We start from the raw sequence: 22,841 nt of genomic DNA, 5'->3' as shown, positions 1-22,841 counted from the left end.
GATGCTAGTCAGGAGGGCATTTAAATTATTAGGGCAAAAGAGATGATGGAGGTGCAGCCAGGGGAGAAGCAGGGGGAATAATGAGAGGAGAGAGAGATTTAGGAGAACAAGGGAGAGCGAATATCCAGTACCTTTTATCTAATTCCGGAATTAAATTCTGATGGCAGACTCTGGGAACTCTTTGCCAAGAACCTGGGTGCTAACTTAGTGGTTGCTCTTGGAAAGGGGGAGCAGCCTCTTCCCTTTGCTTCTCTGCTTCTCACTGTGCTTGCCCTCCTGCTCTGCACACTGCTTAAATATTGTTAGCTGGCGGAAGGTTTGAATCCTGATGAAATGTCCAAACCCTCTCTTCCTGGGATATAGTTTTCTCATTCATGAAATGGAGGCGCTGCCACTTCAGGGTCCCATAAAGAGATAATGCTGATGCCAGGCCAGGGAAAAAAGCAATACTCAAGATTACCTTTTTGGCCGCGCAGTGGCTCAAGCCTGTAATCCCAGCACTTTGGGAGGCCGAGACAGGCGGATCACGAGGTCAGGAGATCGAGACCATCCTGGCTAACACAATGAAACCCCGTCTCCACTAAAAATACAAAAAAATTAGCCGGGCATGGTGGCGGCGCCTGTAGTCCCAGCTACTCGGGAGGCTGAGGCAGGAGAATGGCGGGAACCCGGGAGGCGGAGCTTGCAGTGAGCCGAGATCGCGCCACTGCACTCCAGCCTAGGCGACAGAGCGAGACTCCGCCTCAAAAAAAAAAAAAAAAAAAAAAATTACCTTTTTTAAAAGTTCACTGCAACGTTCAGCAGATGAAAAATGTGTAGCTGTAATTCATTGAAGGTAATGAGTAGTCTGTTCTTAAGTTACCATGGCAACTGCTCAATTAAGTGGAAAAAAAAAGAAAGAAATATACTACAGTTTCTCTTGAGCTCAACATTCTTTAAAAAGAGAACAAAAAGTAATATGCTTGATGAGATATTTTCCCCAAAGCTTTGCTAGGACTTTGCATTTCCTTGCTTTGCATCTTAACCGGGACGTCTTATTCACCTGCTGCATACTGGGCTGAAGGCTAGAGCTGTCGTTCGTGGGTGGGAACACACGCACCTTAAATGTTCCCCTCAGAATGCTCTTTGATAATGTTTGCTTACACCGATGCTTAGACAGAATTCTAAGGTGGTGGAGTGGAGCCTGTATCAGAAGAATAAGTGAGAGTAGTGGGTGGGTTCTAGCACTGGATGTGACCCCAAACTTTCTTTATAACTTTAAACAAGCAATATGACTTTTCTGAAAATATGAATAATAGTTCCTGCCTTGACTGTACTAAGAAACAAATGATATAATAATAACATCTTGCATTTCTACAAGAATTTACAAAATGCTCACGATCCTCTCATTTCCCCTGAGTAGCCACCCTCTGGAGTGAACATCGTTCTTCCCACTTGAGATGGAAGGAAAACCTCCAGGCCATGCTTTACACAGAATTTAGAGTGATCTTTATTAAAAAGCACAAAACTGATCACGCCACTTCCCAGCTCCCAGCCCTCTGATGTCTTACTTCTTGTTGCTCCTGGGATAAAACCTGACTCCCTCACCATGGCCTGTGAGGCTCTGCTGGATTCCTCTGTGCACCGTCCTCCCAGCTCTCTGAACCCCAGCCTGACTGGCTTGCTTTCAGCTTCTCTAAGACGTGTGCTGCTCTTCCTGCAGCTCTTTGCATCGGCTGGTGCTCTTCCTGGGACGTGTTTCTCACTCCCCATCCATCCCCCTTCCTTTTCCTTCCCTTCCCTACTTGCCCAACTTAGAGTCTACTCCTCAGCGCAATCCAGATCAGAGCTCCTGTTTCAATTATCCTAGAACTCTATACTTCATATGCACCCATGTTTAACGTACATTTACTTATATCGTTACCTAATATCAGTTTGCTAGACACCAGACTTCATGAGGAGAGGGACCATGTTTGTTAACCTGCCATTACACCCCCATCCTGGGCACAGTACCTGACAGATCCACACAGATCATGCCCTCAAAACTGAATAAAGACCTCACTGATGTTAACTAGAGTGCACAGCAGAATTTGGCCCAAACCTAGTGACTTAGCCCATTTTGTGCTGCTGCAACAAAATGTCACAGACTAGGTGATTTATAAAAAACAAAAATTTAATCCTCACAGTTCTAGAGTCTGGAAACCAAGATCAAGGTGCCAGCATCGGGTGAGGGCCTTTTTGCTACATCCTCACATGTTGGAACACAGAAGGGCAGCAGAAAGCCCACATCCACAAGCCCTTTTTAAGAGGACTCTGCCCTCATGATCTGAACACCTCCCAGTGGTCCCCACCTTCTAACACTGTTGCACTGGGGATTCAGTTTTCAACACATTAGTTTTGGAGGGGACCAAAACATTCAAACCATAGCACCCAGGGTAGGGATCTAGTGCTTTTGCCAACATACCACACTGCATTGCAGGTAGTAGAAATGAAAATATTTTCCATGTGTAAAGCAACATATAAATGCAAGACACTGAAATGTAAAGAAAATACAGTAGCTTCTATGGGACCACATTAACTTAGATGTGAACATGCGTCAAGTCGTAACTCTCCCTGAATTGTAACATACTCCTGCATAGAAAATCATATCAAATTGCCTCATTTATTCATTCATGGATAGGGAAAAATGCATGGAGTCTTTGGAGTTCAATCCCCTGGGTCAGGGTATCAGCTCTTTTACATACCAGGGGTGAGACACTGGACCTTGTGTCTCTCCTACCCCAAGCCTCCCTTTCTTTCCTTGTAAGGTAGAGGCTCCTGATTTCTCCTTCACAGGATTTCTGTGAACAGACTCACAACAATGAACACATTCACAACAATGAGAAGTTCTCTTTCCACCCCACAGACTTCTGTTCTGTGCAGAGCCTGCTGCTCAGTAATAAGTAAAAAAAAGAACAGGAAAACACTTTGGAAACCCAAGGCTGATGATTTAGAAATGTACTTTTGTGAAGCTGATGTTCAAAGGTAAAAACTGTTTTGAGCATAAAACAGTTATTTTATAGTCTACTTAGTTCTCATATGGTAATTTCGTACCTGATATTTTTCTAAATTATATACTAATGTGTCAAACCCATGGCATAATCTCCTCCGTATTTACTCCTCTTTAAGGCTTTTAATTCTTTGATTTTAGTACGCAGAAAGAAAAGCCATGAAGAGGCATTGATGATAAGTGTTAATTCCAGCCTATGAAATATTCCCACTGTCCTTTAAAGTTTTGGGTCTTTACAGCCTCAGGGGAAGAAGGGGAGGAGGCTGCTCTGAATTCATACAGTATGTCTGGGAGAACCAGCCCTGTCCTCTCTCAAGGTGGACTGGTTTCAGAAGCAGTCAGTCTGCCCTGCACTTACATCATCCCTTCCTCATCATCCCTCACCCGGTGCTCGCAACAGTATCATCATGTAAGCACAGGAAAGGAATGGTTCCTCTATTATGAGTCAGCGAAGGCCAAGACCAGCAGCAGCAGCTCCAGAATGTTTACAGGGGAGGGGCTTAAGTGCTGGGGTAGGAGCAAAGGGGGTCTTAGAGGACTGGCCTGAGGCCACTTTAGTACATCAAGCCCCTTGGCTTATAAATGGAGGCATGTTTATTTGAACTCTTGACGGGGGTTGGGAGATGTGGTTGCAGTGTCTGACTGACACCATTGAAGTGGCATTTGCAAAAGCAGTGAAACTCTGCTTTGCTTCTTTTCCCTGTACTCTCTTTCCTTAATATTTAATATGGAAAAAAATTGATAAGCCTTCACCTCAAGTCAGGCCACTGCTAGCCCATATGGTCCTTTTGTGCAAATTAGAAAAAGATCCCCCTCTTGGCAGACGCATCAGTGAGACACACAGGTTGGTGACTGGATTCAGTCCCTACTCAGCTCCTTAGCCAGGAATATTTGTGCAGTGCACAACTGTAGAGCTGTACCTGGCAGCCGTGCCTCCGAGGCAGGCTTGTGGCTTCAGGTCCCAGGAAAGGGCTGCCTTCACTCAGTGGCAAGGGTCCAGCCCTGGATTTTGAATTTCCCAGCTTTTAAGAGTTAACTCTCATGCTTGCTTTTCTGACCTGAGCCTCTTTCATTTCTGCTTTTGGCAGTTTTCTTTTTTTTGCGGAACCACATTATATATGAAGGACTTTCAGAAGTGGAAAAGAGCAGGCCGGTTTCCTTGGCTCCTCCATCTGTTTGTGTTTGGTACTTGGTTGAATGTGTGCTTTTCCAGATGATGTCACCATGTCTTTAAATAGTCCTCAGATACTCTTTGCTAAAGGCTTTTCAAAAGACAGTAAAATGTTTCTCTTTACCTGCTTTGGAGCTTAGTACTGAGATTTTTAAGACAAACAGGAGCTATAAAGGCTGGCTTTTGAGTTCAACACGTTTCCAGGAGGCACAGCGCTCAGCTAGGTCACTCAAGAAACCAACCTGGTAGCTGTCTTCTACATTGTTTTGGGGAAATTATAGCAGAGAGCCAAAATAGAAAGGGTAAAAGTCCTTGGGCTAAAGGATTTTCAAATATTGTTTCAAAGTAAGAAGTGCTGCATATTCAGTTAGCTGTTGCTGTGTCAATGCCTAGATCTTAGTGACTTAAAACAACATCCGTTTATTATTCCTCTTGGTTGCTTTTGGAGGGAAGGAGGGTTGGCTGAGCAGTTCCACTGATCTAGACTGGGCTCAGTTGATCTCAGCTCACTCACACGTCTGCGGTGGGATGGACAGTTTTGTGTGTCAACTTTGCTAAGCTATTGTACCCAGTTATTTAATCAAATACTAATCTAAGTGTTGCTGTGAAGGTGTTTTGTAGGTTTGATTAACATCTACAATCAGTTGACTTTAAGTAAAGGAGAATTCCTCAGTAACCTGGGTAAGCCTCATCCAATTCATTGAAAAGTCTTTAGAACAAGATTGAGGTTTCCCAGAGGAAGAAGGAATTCTGCCTATGGCCCGCAGTGAGAGCTCTTGCCCAAGAGTTTCCAGCCTGCCCTATGGATTTCAGACTTGCCTAACCAGCCCCTACAATTGTGTAAGCCAATTTCTTGCAATAAATCTCATAGCTATAGACAGCGACATAAATAAACAACAGGTTCTATATCTTTATAGAGCCCTAACTAATCCATGTGGTCAGCCAGAGCCTTGCTGATCTGGGATGGCCTCAGCTGGGATGACCCAAACTCTGCTCCATATGGTCCCTCATTCTCATGTCCTTGTGGCAGTGGCAGGAGCCTAAGGGAGGAAATGGAAGCATGCAAGATACTTGAAGCATCGCCTTGGACTGTAACCTCTTCCTCATTCTATTGACTAAACAGCAAGTAACAAGACAGGCACAGGTTAAAGGGTGGGGGGAAAATAATCACTTCTGGATGTGAGGATCTACAAAGTGACATTGCAGGGAAAAGTGAACATCTGAGGCTACAGTTGTCATTGATCTGCCATAGGCAGTTTGGTACAATGGTGCAGGAAAGGACAAACATTGGAATGTTTTGTAACTTCCAATATGCCTTTTTCCTCTCCTTAAGGGAGTTAAAACTATGAAGTAAAATACTCATAGTCTTAATTTTCTCACTTACAGATAAAGGATAATGAAGCTTACCTTGTAGTGTTAGCATGAGAATAATGAGAGCTACAAAAGCATCTGTTGCACTACTTGTCAGGAGTTCAATAAATAATGCATCCCTGGCCAGGCGCAGTGGCTCACACCTGTAGTCCCAGCACTTAGTGAAGCCAAGGCAGGAGGATCACTTGAGCTCAGGAGTTTGAGACCAGCCTGGACAACCCGGCAAAATCCTGTCTCCACAAAAAATACAAAAATCAGCCAGGCATGGTGGTATGTGCCTGTAATCCCAGCTACTCAGATGGCTGAGGTGGGAAGATCGCTTGAGCCTGGGAGGCAGAGGTTACAGTGAGCTCAGATGATGCCACTGCACTCCAGCCTGGACGACAGAGTGAGACCCTCACTCAAATAATAATAATAATAATAATAATATTAGTAAGAACACATCTCTTTACCAGCAACCCTTGAGCATGTACTACATGTAAGAATAAACAAGACAAAATAAATTGGAGGCACAGGACTGGAAATTTTATTTAAGTGTCTTTGTAGATCGATATTCACAGGTAAAAACTGTGTTCAATAGAAAATATTTGTTTGACAAATAGTTTAGTCTTATGTGGTAATTCCAACACAGTTTTGAATTTATAGGTAAAAATCACCTTATGACCGCAAACGCAACCCAGTCCCCATAATTTGTCTTCATGATTTTGAATTTTCTTATTTTAATGGCACATTTAGAAGATATATATATCTAGATTATATACAGATATATATATTTTTTTGAGACAGAGTCTCACTCTGTGGCCCAGGCTGGAGTGCAGTGACATGATCTTGGCTCACTGCAACCTCTGCCTCCCAGGTTCAAGCGATTCTCCTGCCTCAGCCTCCCGAGTACCTGGGACTACAGGCGCCCGCCACCACGCCTGGCTAATTTTTTTGTATTTATAGTAGAGACACGGTTTTACCATGTTAGCCAGGATGGTCTCAATCTCCTGACCTCGTGATCCGCCCGCCTCAGCCTCCCAAAGTGCTGGGATTACAGGTGTGAGCCACAGCACTTGGCCTAGAAGACATATTTTTTAAAGTTGGTGCCCAGATTTTGGAATCAAGCAGACCTGAATTCAAACTCTATCTCACACACTTTGTAGCTCTATGATTGAGGCACATCCCCTAAGCCCTAAGACACAGCTTTAGATCTGTAAAATGGGGATGATAATACCTCCTTCAGTTGGCTGCTGTGGTAAGCAAATTAAATAATACAAAGTAAATATAGTTATTGTTATTATAACCAGTATAGTATGATGATAGAAACATTCATTCAGGGTTTAGAGTGCACTGACATGCTTTCTGAATTGTTTCCACTGCCCACTTACTTCACCTCTTCATACTTTTCCCCACTGCAGTAGTACTGACCTTTATTAAACTAGCATATTGGGGCTGGTTAGAGACCTATCTTCTGCAACTGCAGTAGTATGGAGTTTCATCTAGAAACCATAGAACTTGTGGATCTTAAAGCCTATCCCTAAAGATTGCCAGTGCAAAGGAAGTATCTGTCATTGGAGTGCCAAAGGACATATGGAATGCCACATAAGGTGGCATTAACCGCCCACAGCAAATTAAATTGGTAGTGATGAAGATAAAGGCATCATAATTAATAATGAAAAAGCAAGAATAGCAGCAAAATGCATCCTTCCTGAAAACTGTTAAGATTGCCAGTTTTAGTATGTGTACATATTCTGTAGGAGCATTGAACATTGTTGGCCTTGTACAGCGGCCAGATTCTTAAGAAAATGCTGAATTGGAGTTCTCCAAAGCTATACAAACATGCTGAGCTTAGGTTATGGATTCCAAATATTCTTAACCCTTAATAACTTATTTATTAGATTAATGATAAGTACCTTTTAACTGTAGGCCAAAATGAAATTCTATATACTCATACCAGTATTCACCCAAGAAAGGATTTTGCAATTGTGCATAAGTTAAGCAGGATTCAGCGAACTTTCTGCCTGCCACCTGCAAGTAACCTAGCTAAAATTGTCATAAACCATTAAAAATGTTATTTTCTTCCTTACCCACATTTTAAAGGTAGATGATCCCAGAGTTGGTCCAGCAGGGACACAAGGTCACATGGGGCCCAGGCAGTTTCCCTATTTCCATCTGCCCTCCTTAACGCCTAGGGGATGCCTCCTTTTGTGGTTGCAGGGTGGCAGTGATGGATCCAAACATGGCATCTCACACAACCACTTGTAAAACCAGAATGGGAGAGTGAGGCTGATTCTCCCATGTGTGTCTCTCTTTTTTAATAGAGAAAACATCTTTCTCCCAAAGTCCCCCAAAATATTGCTTTTCACATCCTCTTGGCCCTGATTTGGTCACAGACCCATGCCCATAATGCAAGGGAGGATGGAAATGCAAGGATGTGGCATTTTCTGCATCCAAAAAGAGAAGTGGACTCTACCTACAAGAAAAGAAGAGAGAGGAAGGGCCAGGCACAGTGGCTCACTCCTGTAATCCCAGGACTTTGGGAGGCCAAGGCAGGTGGATCTCTTGAGCTCAGGAGTTCGAGAACAGCCTGGACAACATGATAAAACACCATCTCTACTAAAAATTAAAAAGTGTTTTAAGAGGCTGGGTATGGTGGCACGCACCTGTGGTTCCAGCTACTGAGGAGGCTGAGGTGAGAGAATCACTTGACTCCAGGTAGCAGAGGTTGCAGCAAGCTGAGATGATGCCACTGCACTCCAGCCTGGGTGACAGAGTGAGACTCTGTCTCAAAAAAAAAAAAAAAAAAGGAGGAAGACTGAGGAAGACTAGGCATCTAATAGTGTCTGCCAAAGAGGTCACTGAGGGAGGAGGAAGAAAGGACTCGAGCTACCCATTCCACCTTCCCCAATAGTAGCCCCATTCGTATCAGTCTTAGATGTTACACTTCCCTGTGAGATTTTGCTTGACCGAAAGCTTCCATGGATAAAATCATTTGCAAATCTTGATTTTGGCACACACTCAAATACCTAATATACTCAGCGACTCAAAACTAACTGCTCCCCATTCCATTCCCAGCACCTGGAACAGTTCCTAGCACGTAGTAGAAGTTTGTATGGATTTCCTATCATCGCCATAGCAGATTGCCATAAACTTGGTGGATAGAAGAGCACACATTTAGGATCTTACAGTTCTGGAAGTCAGGAGTCCAAAATAATTTTCACTGGGCTAAAATCAAGGTGTCAGCAAGATTGCAATTCTTCTGGAGGCTCTAGGGGGAAATCCATTTCCCTGCGTTTTTCAGATTCTAGTTGCCCACATCCCTTGGCTTGTGACTTCTTCCATCCGTGGCATCATTCTGACCTCTGCTTCTATCACCACCTCTCCTCTGACTCTGACCCTCTTGACTCTTTCTTAGAAGGACCCTTGTGATTGCATTGAGCCCACCCAGATCATCCAGGATGATCTCCCCATCTCAGGATCCTTAACTTATCCACATCTGCAAAATCCCTTTGGCCATGTAAGGTAACATACTCACAAGTTCCAAGTATTAGGACATAGACATCTTTGGTGGGGGTGGGAGGATTATTCTGTCTACCACAGAACTCAATAAATATTGGTTGAATTGTTGCATGAGTAGTAGAATCTCAGCATTGGGTTTTTTTGTTGTTGTTGTCGGGGCGGGGAGTGTTTCGTTTGTTTTGTTTTGTTTGAGACAGGGTCTCACTCTGTTGCCCAGGCTGGAGTGCAGTGGTGTGATCACAGCTCATTGCAGCCTCAAATTCCTGGCCTCAAGCTATCCTCCTACCTCAGCCTCTCAAAGTACTGGGATTACAGGCATGAGCCACCATACCCAGCCTCAGAAGCTTCTTTAGACAGCACCTAATCTAACCTCCTACACAGTCTAAGAATCTCTTGACTGCCAGATAGTTACTCTGCCTCCACTTGAACACCTCTGATGCTGGGATCTTCAAATCCACCCTTCCAGGATTGGACGGCTACAGACCTTAAACATTTAGACCTTTCTAAATGCCTATGCACTGATACTACTTCCGCCCTTCTTCCTTCTGGAGAAATCTACTGATTGTATCTTCTCTATCACTATTTTTACTGTATTTTGAAAAAAGAAACTGTGTCTTCTTCTTATATTCATCATTTACAAATCTTTACTTAGCACATCTCTGTTAGTCATTTGGGTACAAAAAGATAAAAGACAGCCCCATCTTTGAGAAGGATTTTGGAAAGGCAAATTCTACACATACGCAGTTAAGTAGCAATACAATTAAATGAGATCATCTATGTAAAGTGCTTAGTGCTGTCCCTGGCATATAGCAAATGCTCTTGTTGCTGTTCTTACCACTCACACATGCTCTGAGCCAAATGGATTATTCATGGGGAGTTTGGTGAGGGTAAAGTGACTGCCAAAGGCTCAGGGAGGAGGGGAGGTGGAAGAAGGGGCAGAATGTAAACAAGCTCAGGGCCTATATATATGTGTGTGTGTGTGTGTGTGTATATTTATGTATCTGTATAGCTCTATATGGAGCCTTTATATATATATGGTACCTAACAAAAGTAAGAGACAAGCCAGTGTGCTCTGTAATTCCCAGTGACTGAAGCTCAGCTTTGCCATTTTATTTCTGTTTTACAAGGAATTAGAAAACAAAGAGGTAAAGGTCAAATAACTCTCCTTGGCAAGACTAGTCAGACGTGACTTTATGGCCAACTTTAACTTTATATGAAATTAAAATGGGAACTTTGCCCCTTCCTTTAAACCACCAGCCTAACAAATCTTTTCTTAACAATGGTGCCACATTTGGCATCTGAAGACAAGATCGAAGTGTTTCATAATCTTCTGGCAGAGAGTTGAGTTAAACACATATTTGAGATGATGAAAACAGGAACTTAGAGAAAAACAGTGAGAAAATTTTTTCTTTAAAATTTCTTATTAGAGACCGTAATATTGCAATTTATACATAAGAGAGAAAAATACCATTTCTCCTAGAGAACTAGGTCCATTAAAGCAGTTTATATAGAGAAGCTGCAATTTAATACAACTGGAAAAAGGTTAGCCTAGCATCCACCACATTTTTTTCAACCCTGTTTACTCAGTTATACAAGTACTTTACAGCAAGCAGACCTCCAATTGTGTAGTTCAGTGGATGAGAAATGGGACTTGCTGCGGAATAAATTCTGGGGTGTAACTAAATTACATACCATTTCCCATATTTTTTTTCTTTCAAATTGCCCATTACTTTAAATGAAAACATGCTTTAGAAAAGAATTGCAACCACTCAAAATTTCTCAAGGACCAGTCTCCCTTCTCCCTAGTGATAAAATGTAGTTATGTTTTTATTTTTCAATATTCTCCTGCTGAAGTAACAAGGGATTTCAAAACTTCATTCACAGTTTACCAGTAAAACCTGTAAAATTCATTTTCAGATCATTGGTTAAGCACGATCCAGCTTCAGCTCCACTTTTAGCAAATGAATCCATCTTCGTTTCTATTCATATGACATCAGGAGCATTTCTAACGATGCCCCTCCCTGCTCACCATACTCTGTCATCCTGCACTTGATACACGGATGTGTCATCTCACTCCACCCAGGTCAGCCGGAGGAAGGCAGAACTTGGACTTGGGGAATCGGGAAGCCCGACCCACCAGGGCAACCTGCACAAGTTGCATAAACTTTCTGAGCTTCAGTTTCCTCCTCTGAAAAACGGGAAACATCAAACTTCCCTACTTCCTAGTTTTTTCTGAGATCAGATGAGATTGCACATGCTGAAAACACTCTAAGTGCTACTGAAATAATAGTTCCAGTAATCATTTTTTAAAATTGTTTAATGTGTAAGATGTTTTGCTGTTTGGAAAAAAAAGGTATAAGGAAAGTGCAAAAAAAATTCATTTTCAGGTAAAAAGATGGGGAAATAGCCTGATCTATTTTTGATTGTTCGTGTGTGTGTGTGTGTGTGTGTGTGTGTGTGTGTGTGTGTGTGTGTTCTGAGACAGGGTCTCACTCTGTCATCGAGGCTAGAGTGTACTGGTACAGTCATGGCTCACTGCAGCCTCAACCTCCTAGGCCCAAGTCATCCTCCAGCCTTAGCCTCCTGAGTAACTAGGACTACAGGCGCACACCACCATGACCAGCTAATTTTTTTAATTTTTTGTAGAGCAGGGTCTCATTATGTTGCCCAGGCTAGTCTCAAACTCCTGGGCTCAAATGATCCTCCCTCCTTGGCCTTCCAAAGTGCTGGGATTACAGACGTGAGCCACGACATCTGGCCTGGTTGTTCTTTTATAAATTATTATTCCATCCTATTAAGCTTCTGCCCCTCAGTGAAGTGAACCCTTCCAAGAACTACAAGAAATTTTTTTGCTCCACCTCTATCCCCACCACCCTGATATTACTTCCTATAACCAGAGAGGTCACTAGACCAATTTAAATAGAAATCTAGGAAAATCCTCATATGCTAGCATTTCATGGTTCATGATTCTTCCAGAATTTGGGTTATTCTGTTTAGTATTCATTGAGGTAAGAAAAAATTAGAAAAGACTGCCCTTACATTATCTTAGAGACCAAGGAATCGCTGTTAAATCCTTTTTTTTTTTTTCAATTTGAAGTTATCTGTATTCAGTGTCAGAAAAACACAGTCTCCTTTTTTTGCAGCATTCACTTGTGAATGTTAGAGCAAGAAATTAATCTTAGCTGTAACACTTTAATGTCAAGTAAGCCCCTTTCTCGTAATCCCATTTGAAGTTATACACATTTTGCTACCATGAAACACACACGCTGGTTAATACAAACAAGTTACTCTGAACTGGGAAGACACCCCCAAAATGACATATTACTTCCTTCTCCTCCTCAGGAGAACTTTAATTTTATGGCCTCCAAAAGCATTTTTAAAAACCAAAACTGTTTAAGGAAGGACAGTAGGCATATCTGAATACATGATTGTCGTCTCCAGGAGCAGTAAGAGGATGCTGCTGAGGAAGCAGAGGTTAGTGTCAGAGAGCTGACTTCAAAGTTCAGCCCACCTCTTGTGCCGTGGGAAGCTCAGGCACATCCCCATCCTGTGGTCCCTCAGAATCTCAACTACAGGTTCCTCATCCATGAGGTTGCAGGGGGGGTCCAGTGAGATGGTATCTGCAAACAGGCTTTCAAGCCAAAAAGCATTATTTCAATGTCAGCTTCTTATGATGAGGTGATCTGTGATATGGTCTGACTCTGTGTCCCCACCCAAATCTCATCTTGTCCCATAATTCCCACGTGTTATGGGAGGGACCAGGTGGGAGATGACTGAATCATGGAGGTGGGTCTTTCCTGTGCTGTTCTCATGATAGTGAACAGATCTCAGGAGATCTGATGGTTTTTAAAAATGGGAGTTTCTTTGCACAAGCTCTCCTTCCCTGCTGCCATCCATTTAAGATGTGACTTGCTTCTCCTTCCCTTCCGCCATAATTGTGAGGGTTCCCCAGCCATGTGGGACCATGAGTTCTCCATTAAACCTCTTTCCTTTGTAAGTTGCCCAATCTCAGGTATGTCTTTATCAGCTGTGTGAAAACAGATTAATACAATCTACTGTGACAATGCCACAGAAATTGGTTCTGTCTCCAGGGACAGTCACTATTCTGTAATCAAAGCCAGTTGAAGAAGATAGTTTCTTAAAATTGGTGAACCCATCTGTGAAACTAAGTTGTTCTATTTTGATCTACCTCATTTAAAATTCAATAATTCAAGGAAATGGGAATGACTAGACATGCACGCATATCTTAAGGTGGTGATGATACGTACCCTGATCCTAAAGGAAAGCACAGACATACCCCAATTAGCCACTCTTCATACAAACGATAGTACCAGAACCCAGCCTTGCAAAAGTAGTTTTTTTGCATACACTAAAAAAGTTTGTAAAAAACTTAAAAGGGAAATAAGTTTGAATGTGGGATCCTTTTGCCCTCCTAATGGGTCTTGATTGACTGGAAGATGAGGGATAGAGACCAAAGCAAGTCTGTAATCCAAATCTGCAGTTTCCCATAGCCACTAATCCCACTTTGAGGTTGTAAATGTGTCCTTCAATAGAATTCTAGATTTCTCCTCATCAATTAGCAACATATTACCCAATCTATAGCATCAAAATGATGTAGCAACCTGAAATTGTCTTTTTTTTTTTTTTTTTTTTTTTTTTTTTGAGGCAGAGTTTTGCTCTTATTGCCCAGGCCGGAGTGCAGTGGCACAATCTCAGCTCACCGCAACCTCCGCCTCTCAGGTTCAAGGGATTCTCCTGCCTCAGCTTCCCGAGTACCTGGGATCACATGCCCGGCTAATTTTTGTATTTTTAGTAGAGATGGGGTTTCTCCATGTTGATCAGGCTGGTCTTGAACTCCCAACCTCAGGTGATACACCCGCCTCGGCCTCCCAAAGTGCTGGGATTACAGGCATGAGCCACCGCGCCTGGACTAAAACTGTCTTTTGGTGTTAATGGGCTTGCTGCAGCTTCTCCCACCTTAACCGTATTCATCACAGCATTGCAGGCTGTGCCTTGGCCCCATACTTGTGAGTCATAAAAGGCATTCACATCAAATCTGTGACTATATTTATACTCTCTCTTTCTGTCAGTTCAGAAGATTTAGTATCCCACTTCATGAACCTCAAAACCTAGTTTAATACTATGGAAAGTCAACTATGTCCCATTGTGCACACAAAGCCTAACTCCATAATTGAGACTTAAGGTGACAAAGGGCGGACTAGATGGAGCCTCAACACAGAAAAAGGCCGGAACACAAAGAGTCACCCACAGACACTCAGAGTGGTGGCTAATGGGTTGAGTCTTCTCAAGTGATGCCTCATTGAAGAGGAAGCTCCAAGGTGACTGGGCATAAACACCTTATCAGTCGTCTCCTGAATAAGGCTACAGCCTTTGCCTCCTTGTCCAAGTGGCATTCTGAAATTAATGCCTTTCATGCAGAACACACCCAACATTTGAAAAGTCACAAGATTTAGTGCTCACAGAGGCTGTTTGGTATCTTTTTCAGCAAAGTGTTTTCAGAAGTGTTTTCCATTCACCCCGAGTGTGTGTGTGTGTGTGTGTGTGTGTGTGTGTGTGTGTGTGTGTGTATAAGATGCCAGATTAATTTTGTTTACAAAATATTCACATTGGAACCATGAGGTTTATTGAGAGTCCCTGGAAAATTACACCCTCCAATCAAACATCTCATTCACCTGGGCTTTCATGTCAGTGCACCGCATTCCTGGTGAGAGTTGATGACAGGCGCATCTATGTCCCAGCAACCTGTTCACTATTGATGAATTAATGAAAATACGGCTGGGACTCATGTGAAGCATTTGAGCAAGTGTAATAGAAGGCTGTGAATCAGAGCTATGGATACAAATAGGTCAGACTCAAGAAGCCCGGCAGAGGTCAGATGGCCCCTTTTATTAGTAGGATGCACTGTTTTGGGAATTCAGATTAACCATGATCAGACTCCCCAGACATGATAGCCATATACAAGAAAGATCTAATACAGCCTAGGCTATAAGGTGGGTGTAAGTCTGATCATCTAACAATAATACTAAAAATTGACGGAGAGGACTCCATGGTTTCCTCTCCACATTACCTAGATATATTGAATAGCTGTTTGACAAACAATAAGCGGATTTAGATTAAGCAGCCCTTTTCCAGGAAATCCTCTTGAGCCTCTTCTATGCAGCTGCACTTTAGGCAAACTTATTCATTGCTTCAAATAGGTCCCTTTCTTAAATCCAAAATTCCCTGAGAATTTGGGAACTCCTCAAGGTCCCTGTCTTGAGGAGTAATTGATATTTTTTCCCCTAGAAGCAGAGCCTGAGACGAGAATTCTCATGCAAGTGCATTATTAGGGGACCCTCTGAGGAGAAGCCGGATAGGGTAGGGGTAAGAGCTAAGCAAGGATGTGGTCCTGGCTCCATCCTAACTTCATTCAGCCTAAGACCGCAGTGAGCTCTGGGGTCCAGCTTGCACCACGGATTCATCCCATCTTGAGGCAGGGAGCCAGCCTGCAGTGGGCCCTTAGCAGCAGTTTGGTGTATGGGTGCCTGGCCAGGTAAGCAGAGGGGACGGGATGCCCCTACACTGATGAGACCAAATCCACAGGAGCCATGCAAAGTGGTAAAAGAAGTGGTTCTCATCCCATCCTGACCTCACTAAGGACATGATGGCATGGTCATGGGCCCCTCGCATGACCTCTCTGAACATCAGTTTCCTCATCCATAAAATGGAAGAGTGGATGGCAGGGTTGGATTAGGGGATCCCTAAACTCCAAGCTCTGAATTGCGATAATTTCAACAAGGGAAGTGGTGGAGAGGCTTGTTGAGGAATAACTGATGTTTCTTCTATTCGCAGAAGAGAATTCATTACTGTAAATATGTCCCTGAATGACCACTCCGTTAAAAGCTCTTCTCTTACCTGGAATGGCACTGAATGCACAGGCAACTCTGAGAGATGGGCAGTAAAATTTCCCTGCAGGCATATATTCTAAACAGGATGGCAAGAATCTGTCTTTAAATCAAGTGTTTTGAGGGCAATTTACCTCAAGAGAGGGTTAATACAACCAGACAACCTCATTTAACTGACTCAGGCATCAAAGTGAATTAGAGGCAAGAGGCTGGTGTAAAGCACAAGCCAGAGGCTGTCCCTTCAAAATGGTACAACCTCTATGGGGAGCAGTTTGGCAAAATTCTATCAAAATTATAAATATATTTACTCTTTGACCATGTGGTCCCCTCTCTCAAAATTTAGCCTACAGTATGAAATGATATTTATGCAAATTTACTCACTGTGCCACTGTTTCCAAAAAAAAAGTCCGAGACTGGAAACTGATCCATCAATAAAGAACTAATTAACAGCAATTATGGTACCATACATACAATAGAATACTGTGCAACTGATGTTATTTGGTACTGAGACCATTCTGTACTTACATGGAAATTTCTCCAGGATACACTGATCACAGAAAAAGCAAATGGAGGAGCAATGTATTATAGAATAGTATTATAAACACATATGTATGTATAAAAAAAAGCATAATGCTTTTGTATAAGAAACGGAGATCATAGTATCTATTTATGTTCACATGTATCCCTGGATATCTAGAAGTCATTTTTGTGTACCGCAAGAACAATCTGTATAAGTGGTTACCTATAAGGGGTGACAGAGTGGAGAAATGATACAGATGAAGACATAGGTGAGAGTGAGAGTTCTCACCTAGTGCCTTTTTATAAAATTTTCTTCTGAATTTTTTTCCAAACACCATGGGCTACTCCATAAGGAAGAGAGCATCTGTTTGATTAAAAAATAAAATGAAAAATTTAAAGGTAGGCATCAATAAAAACTGATCACCCCAACTTCTTTATTTCATGCTTTGGTTCGGGGATTGGCAAGTTATGACTGAATAGTTGCCCTGTAGGGCACGGGCACGGTGGCTCACGTCTGTAATCCCAGCACTTTGAAAGGCCGAGGTAGGCAGATCACTTGAGGTCAGGAGTTTGAGACCAGCCTGGCCAACATGGTGAAACCCTGTCTCTACTAAAAATACAAAAATTAGTCCAGCACGGTGGCACATGCCTGTACTCCCAGCTACTGGGGAGGCTGAGGCCCAAATTGTTTGAACCCAGGAAGTGGAGGTTGCAGTGAGCTGAGATTGCACCACTGTGCTCCAGCCTGGGCAACAGGGCAAGACTATGTCTCACAAAAAAAAAAAAAAAGGTAGTTCCTACAGGAGAACAGGAGACACGATGGCTCACGATGATGAAAATAGTTACTATCTGGCCCTTTACAGAAAATGATTGCCAACCCCAGCTTTAAAATTTGGAGTTACTCATAAAACAGCTGTGATCACACCTACTAGTAAGCTTCTGATATCAAAGGATTTTGTCTTCTTGAAGTCAGCCTTCCTGTCCACAGATAGCTTTTGCACTTTAAAAAAAAAAAAAAAAAAGGCGAGATACTGTACTGGTTAAGAAGAGAGCATGCACTCAGGACAGATGACCAGGTTTAATTTTGAGCTCTGTCCCTCACTACCCTGTCACCTTCGGCAAGTTAACTTTTAGAATTCTCAGTGTCTTCATCTGTAAAATGTTGTCCCTCATAAAATTGTTTGGAAGTGCCTCCCTCTTACAGTTGTTTGGAAGTTCAAGTATGCCAGTGTTGCCAAGGAGTTCAGCACAATACCTGCTGTTATTATTGCCTAATATTGTGATTTTTTTTAACAGGGTGATGACCAGTTAAATGTATTTGGAGAGGACACCATGGGAGGTGAGTTTTCCTTACTGATCAGATCAAAGTTGTCATTACAGTAACTTTGACCATGCCTTTTCAATTAAACATCAACTTAAGAGAGAAAATATTAACAGCATCACTTTTCCCTTAGCCAGGGAGCGTGATTAAGAGTAGAACTCTTTGGGTCTCTCCCTTCTCCATCCATGTAAAGAACCAAAGGGGGGTGCATTACTAAGAGATGCATTTCCTAACTGCCCAGAGAACAGGACTCCGGAGAGGCTCAGCGAAAAGAGGATGCTCTACTGAAATATCTTTGAAACATGCTTAACACCAGGTCCCCACTGGAAGATTCAAGTATATAGTAGCATCCAAAGCTCTCCCACAAGTCTTGCAGTAAAAACAGTTGTCAAACTTTAATTCAACATTCTTTAAACATAATTGAAACACAAAAGTCTTTTTCCTGCATGGTAGTTACTATTCTGCATGTACCTTTGGGACCCAACCTATCCTACACCAGGATTATACTGCTTTGTAATTTTTGTCATATTAAAAGTTTTGCAAATGGCTGGGTGCAGTGGCTCACGCCTGTAATCCCAGCACTTTGGAAGGCCAAGGCAGGTGGATCACTTGAGGTCAGGAATTCAAGACCAGCCTGGCCAATATGGTGAAACGCTGTGTCTACTAAAAATACAAAACAATTTAGAAAGGCATGGTGGTGCACACCTGTAATCCCAGCTATTCAGGAGGCTGAGGCAGGAGAATTGCTTGAACCCAAGACGATGAGGTTTCAGTGAGCCAAGGTTGCATCACTGTGCTCCAGCCTGGGTGACAGAGTGAGACTACATCTCAAAAAACAAAACAAAAAAAAGTCTTGGAAAAAGTAAAAATTCCATCCATAACTAGCTATGCATGTAACTGAAAATAGATACGATTATGTGAATTTAGGACTATCCAAAAAAGAAAAGGTTTGTAATTGTCCTAAGTAAAAATACCTTCTAACATTTCTACACTGTAATAAAAGTTATACTATAAGTCATGGAAATATGTTTATAGTATTGACTCTAAACACATATAAGTAAGTGAGTTGGCTTTTTAAATAACCCCCGCTCTAATCCTGCATAGATCCATTAGCACAAGGTGGTAGGTAAAGTGTCATTTGATGATAATGGCAGGAGCAGTATGTGAAAATCACAGTCACCAAATGACATCATGGTGATTCATGAGGAGAGGTACAAATATATGAGCCATAACTTAGCTGTCACTTAGCTAAGTGCAAATAATCAACTTGGTCTCAACTGGGTAGGGGATGACTGATGGCCTAATAAATTTTCCCTTTTATTCTAGTTATAAAATTAACACATACTGTAGAAATTTTTTCAGGTATAAAATAAGAGCCATTTAAAATCTTATGACTTATAAATGATCATGGTTAACGTTTTGGTACATTTCATTCCAAAGCATTGCCTATATATCTATTTTTATATAGTTGAGAATGCATATGTATATACAAGTATCTCCAAATGTTTTGTATATATCACAACATAAACATGTTCCCATGTCATTAAAAAACTATATACTTAATTTGTAATGACTACATTAGATGAATGTCATGTACCATCATTAATTTTAAAATAACTATTTTTGAAAACTGAAATAGGATACAATCATACCCAAAAAAATCACAGTAATAACCAGGGTCATTTTCCCAGATTGCAAATAGACTCAGAGTTCCTCAGCTTCGTAAACATAAACTCACAGGCTGGAGAACCTGAGCTGACCATCTGGTCCCACATGTTAGGAACACCAATGTATCTGCCTTTAATAGAAAACTCCAAACAATTTAAAGTGTTTCCTGTCACCATGGGTTATTCTGTAAGGAGACTGGATTTGATTTAAAAATTCTTTTTGTTTGTTTGTTTTTTGTTGTGAAAACCATATGGTTTCAACGATCCCAAACTTACTTCTGTCCTCTGTTTCCAGCTCTTTCTCAGCTCTTTGTTCCCAACCCAATTCATCTTGCCCCATGCTCTCTCTTTCTCGGGTGGAGCTGGGGCTTCACTCAGCTAATTGTGAATTCCTACAAAATGTGGTATTGTGCATATAAATGAACTACCCCAATTTCACTAAAAAATGTTTCCTGTCAGAATAGTGATCTAATTTTCAAAAGTAGTTATCTACAGAAAATATGAACTGTTGTTACTCAGATAGATTTGTTTTAAAAGGAAATTTTATATCACTACCTTAAATGGAAAATAACATTATTTGCTCTAAGCAGAAACTATGTTTAAAAATATTATTTTCCAGATACTCTACTTGTGTTTTAACCATCTGTATTAAAAGGAAGCTTAGCAAATGTTTTAAACATGAAATAACACCAAACTGAGATACTTAGGATGATTTAAAAGTAATTTTTAAAAATAGCTTTCTTTGTGATTCATGCTATTTAATGACATACATTTTTGCCACCAAAAGTTGATCATGCATGTTAAAATAAAAATACCTTACCAGGATAGGGAAATAAGACTGAAATGGACAGGGCGCGGTGGCTCACGCCTGTAATCCCAGCACTTTGGGAGGCCAAGGCAGGGGGATCACTTGAGGCCAGGAGTTCAAGACCAGCCTGGCCAACATGGTGAAACCCCCTCTCTACTAAAAATACAAAAAGTAGCCAGGTGCGGTGGCATGCCTGTAATCCCAGCTATTCGGGAGCCTGAGACAGGAGAATGGCTTGAACCTGGGAGGTGGAGGTTGCAGTGAGTCAAGATAGAGACACTGCACTCCAGCCTGGGCAACAGAGTGAGACCATCTCACAAACAAACAAAGAGACTGAAATGGTCATTGGTGCTTACTAATTGTAGCCTGTTCACACATTTATTCAACTTCAAGCTTTTGTTATCAAATAAAACTACAAGGTTTGGGTTTTTACATAACATGAGTAAAACCAGGGCTTCAGTACAGTTTTTCTTGCCAATAACTTAAGTTATTTTTATTTTGAAGGTTTCATGGAAGATTTGAGAAAGTGTAAAATTATTTTCATGATTGGTGAGTAGCAACCCTTGCATTTTCTAACAATACAATTGCTAATCATAAGAATTTGGTAGTGAAAAAGACTATGTTTCACCCTATTTTGAAGTCTTTTTGGTCAAAATAGTACCCCACGTTTTCCAAGTTCTTTCTTTCATGTACGCAGTTTTATATTGCTTTGGGATTTGTATCTTTTCAGCATGGGAAAAGTAGGACTTGAAACAATGTCAAACTTCTGAGTTTAGCTCTACAGTAACGAAGTGCATTAAAAGGGTAAGAGGTTGTCATGTATTAAAATCTAACACACGTGTTTTCTGTTTGAACACTGACCCTCTCCTTCCTAAACTGAATGCATCAGTTGCCACATGTTCAAATATACCTCAATAGCCAGACCCTGTATTCTACACAGCAAACAGAAAAAACTATCTAATTTGCTCTTTGCTCTAGTACAGTGAAACTTATTGATGGATGAGTTGTGGGAGAAAATGTGTTTGAGGTTTACCAACATTTTCTGAGCACCCACTATGCCCCAGGTTATCTCAATTAATCCTTATACAATCCCATTACCTAGTCTATTCCTATTACCTATGTATTACATAGACAAGAAAACTGAGAGACTCAGGAAGGTTAAGGAACTTGTCCAAGGTTATGAAGCTAATGGTGTGTGAGAGCCAGATTTCCAGTTTTCCTCATGGAAATAAAGGGAACTGGTTGTGCAGTAGTTAAAAATGCACAAAAAAGGACAAATATTATCCTTTCAAAACTTAGTACTTTTTCCTCTAATCATTCAAGTGCCTCAAAAAATTAGCACACCTACCTGTACATTTTCCAGAAAATGTCTATTTATATTCAGAAATAATGAAAAGGTCCACACCTCCTCAATGAGTGGGAAAAGAATGGTTGTCAACACTACAGAAATATAATCAGATAAACTTAGACTCTTGCAAGTTAAAATCAGAATGCCTCCTTGGAAATCTCTCAGTAAAGTTCCCTCATTATTAGATGAGGAAACTGAGGCCCAGGGAAGTTAAGGGGTCTGATCATAGTCATTCAATTAACTGGTAGCAGGGAGGGGACTAGGATCTCTGACTCCAGGCTTCTCCCTCCTCCGCACACAACTCAGTTGTGTTGGTTGTTAACCTGAATGCAAACTGTCTCACCAGCCATCTGACACATGCTTATTAAATATTGAACCCCGCCGGGTAGTGAGGATTCACCGAGCTGCCATCTTAGATGAAGAGAATAATGGATATATCATTAACTTTGAAAAGTATGAGGAAGGAACCAAAGAGCTGAAATAGGGAACAGCCTGGGTCAAGTGTTCGGAGTAAAATTAGGTGATTACTTTAGAGAGGGTGACTGGGGAAGGCTTCCCTAAGAACGTAACATTTAAGCAGAGAGATAAAAGGAGAGATGGGCCCAGTGAAGGGATGAATGGGAGGTGAGAGGAGGCAAAGAGAACAGTGTGTGTCAAGCAGTGGGAATTCTTGAGACCTACCTTAGGTCCATTTGTCATCTGCTTACCTCTAGTTGACCTTAACCTTGGGAACTGGATGGACTCTTCCCACACTTAGTTTACGTGTTTTTCAGAAAGTAAAACTTTGTTGCTTGTATCTCTTATTGAAGAGTAGCCCAATGTCATAATTTCAAAGGAAAATCAGACTAAAATTCCCTTTTCCACATAAATTTTAATAATCAATTTTCTTGGCATCCAGACCATACACAGAGTCTTATATTTTCTATTCAATTTTTATATTAGGAGCCACATTAGGAAAAGGGGAGACCCTTTAAACTTGACAGCTAGGAATTCAGAGTAGGAGCCTGTATTAGTCAGAGTTCTCTAGAGGGACGGAACTAATAGAATACATCTATACATATAGAAATTTATTAAGTATTAACTTACGTGATCACAAGGTCCCACAATAGGCTGTCTGCAAGCTGAGGAGCAAGGAGAGCCAGTCCAAGTCGCAAAACTGAAGAACTTGGAGTTGGAGGGCAGGAAGCATCCAGCACGGGGGA

The 22,841-nt window shown here is 41.6% G+C and overlaps 1 protein-coding gene across 2 annotated transcripts in view; it reads left to right on the top strand.

The window, feature by feature from the left end:
• The window catches only part of LOC105482680 (adenylate kinase 5), a 292,348-nt gene that overhangs the window by 199,950 nt on the left and 69,557 nt on the right, over window positions 1-22,841 (top strand). For both annotated transcript variants that reach the window (XM_011742912.3, XM_011742910.3), the window contains exons 9-10: window positions 17,792-17,834; window positions 20,796-20,840. In XM_011742912.3, coding sequence (XP_011741214.1) covers window positions 17,792-17,834; window positions 20,796-20,840 — 88 coding nt within the window. The remainder of the gene's footprint in view (window positions 1-17,791; window positions 17,835-20,795; window positions 20,841-22,841) is intronic.

The sequence above is a fragment of the Macaca nemestrina genome, chromosome 1 (assembly GCF_043159975.1).
Source record: "Macaca nemestrina isolate mMacNem1 chromosome 1, mMacNem.hap1, whole genome shotgun sequence".
Classification (NCBI taxonomy): Eukaryota; Metazoa; Chordata; class Mammalia; order Primates; family Cercopithecidae; genus Macaca; species Macaca nemestrina.
Note: the sequence above shows the minus strand (reverse complement) of the source record. Positions and strands in the feature narration are given on the sequence as shown.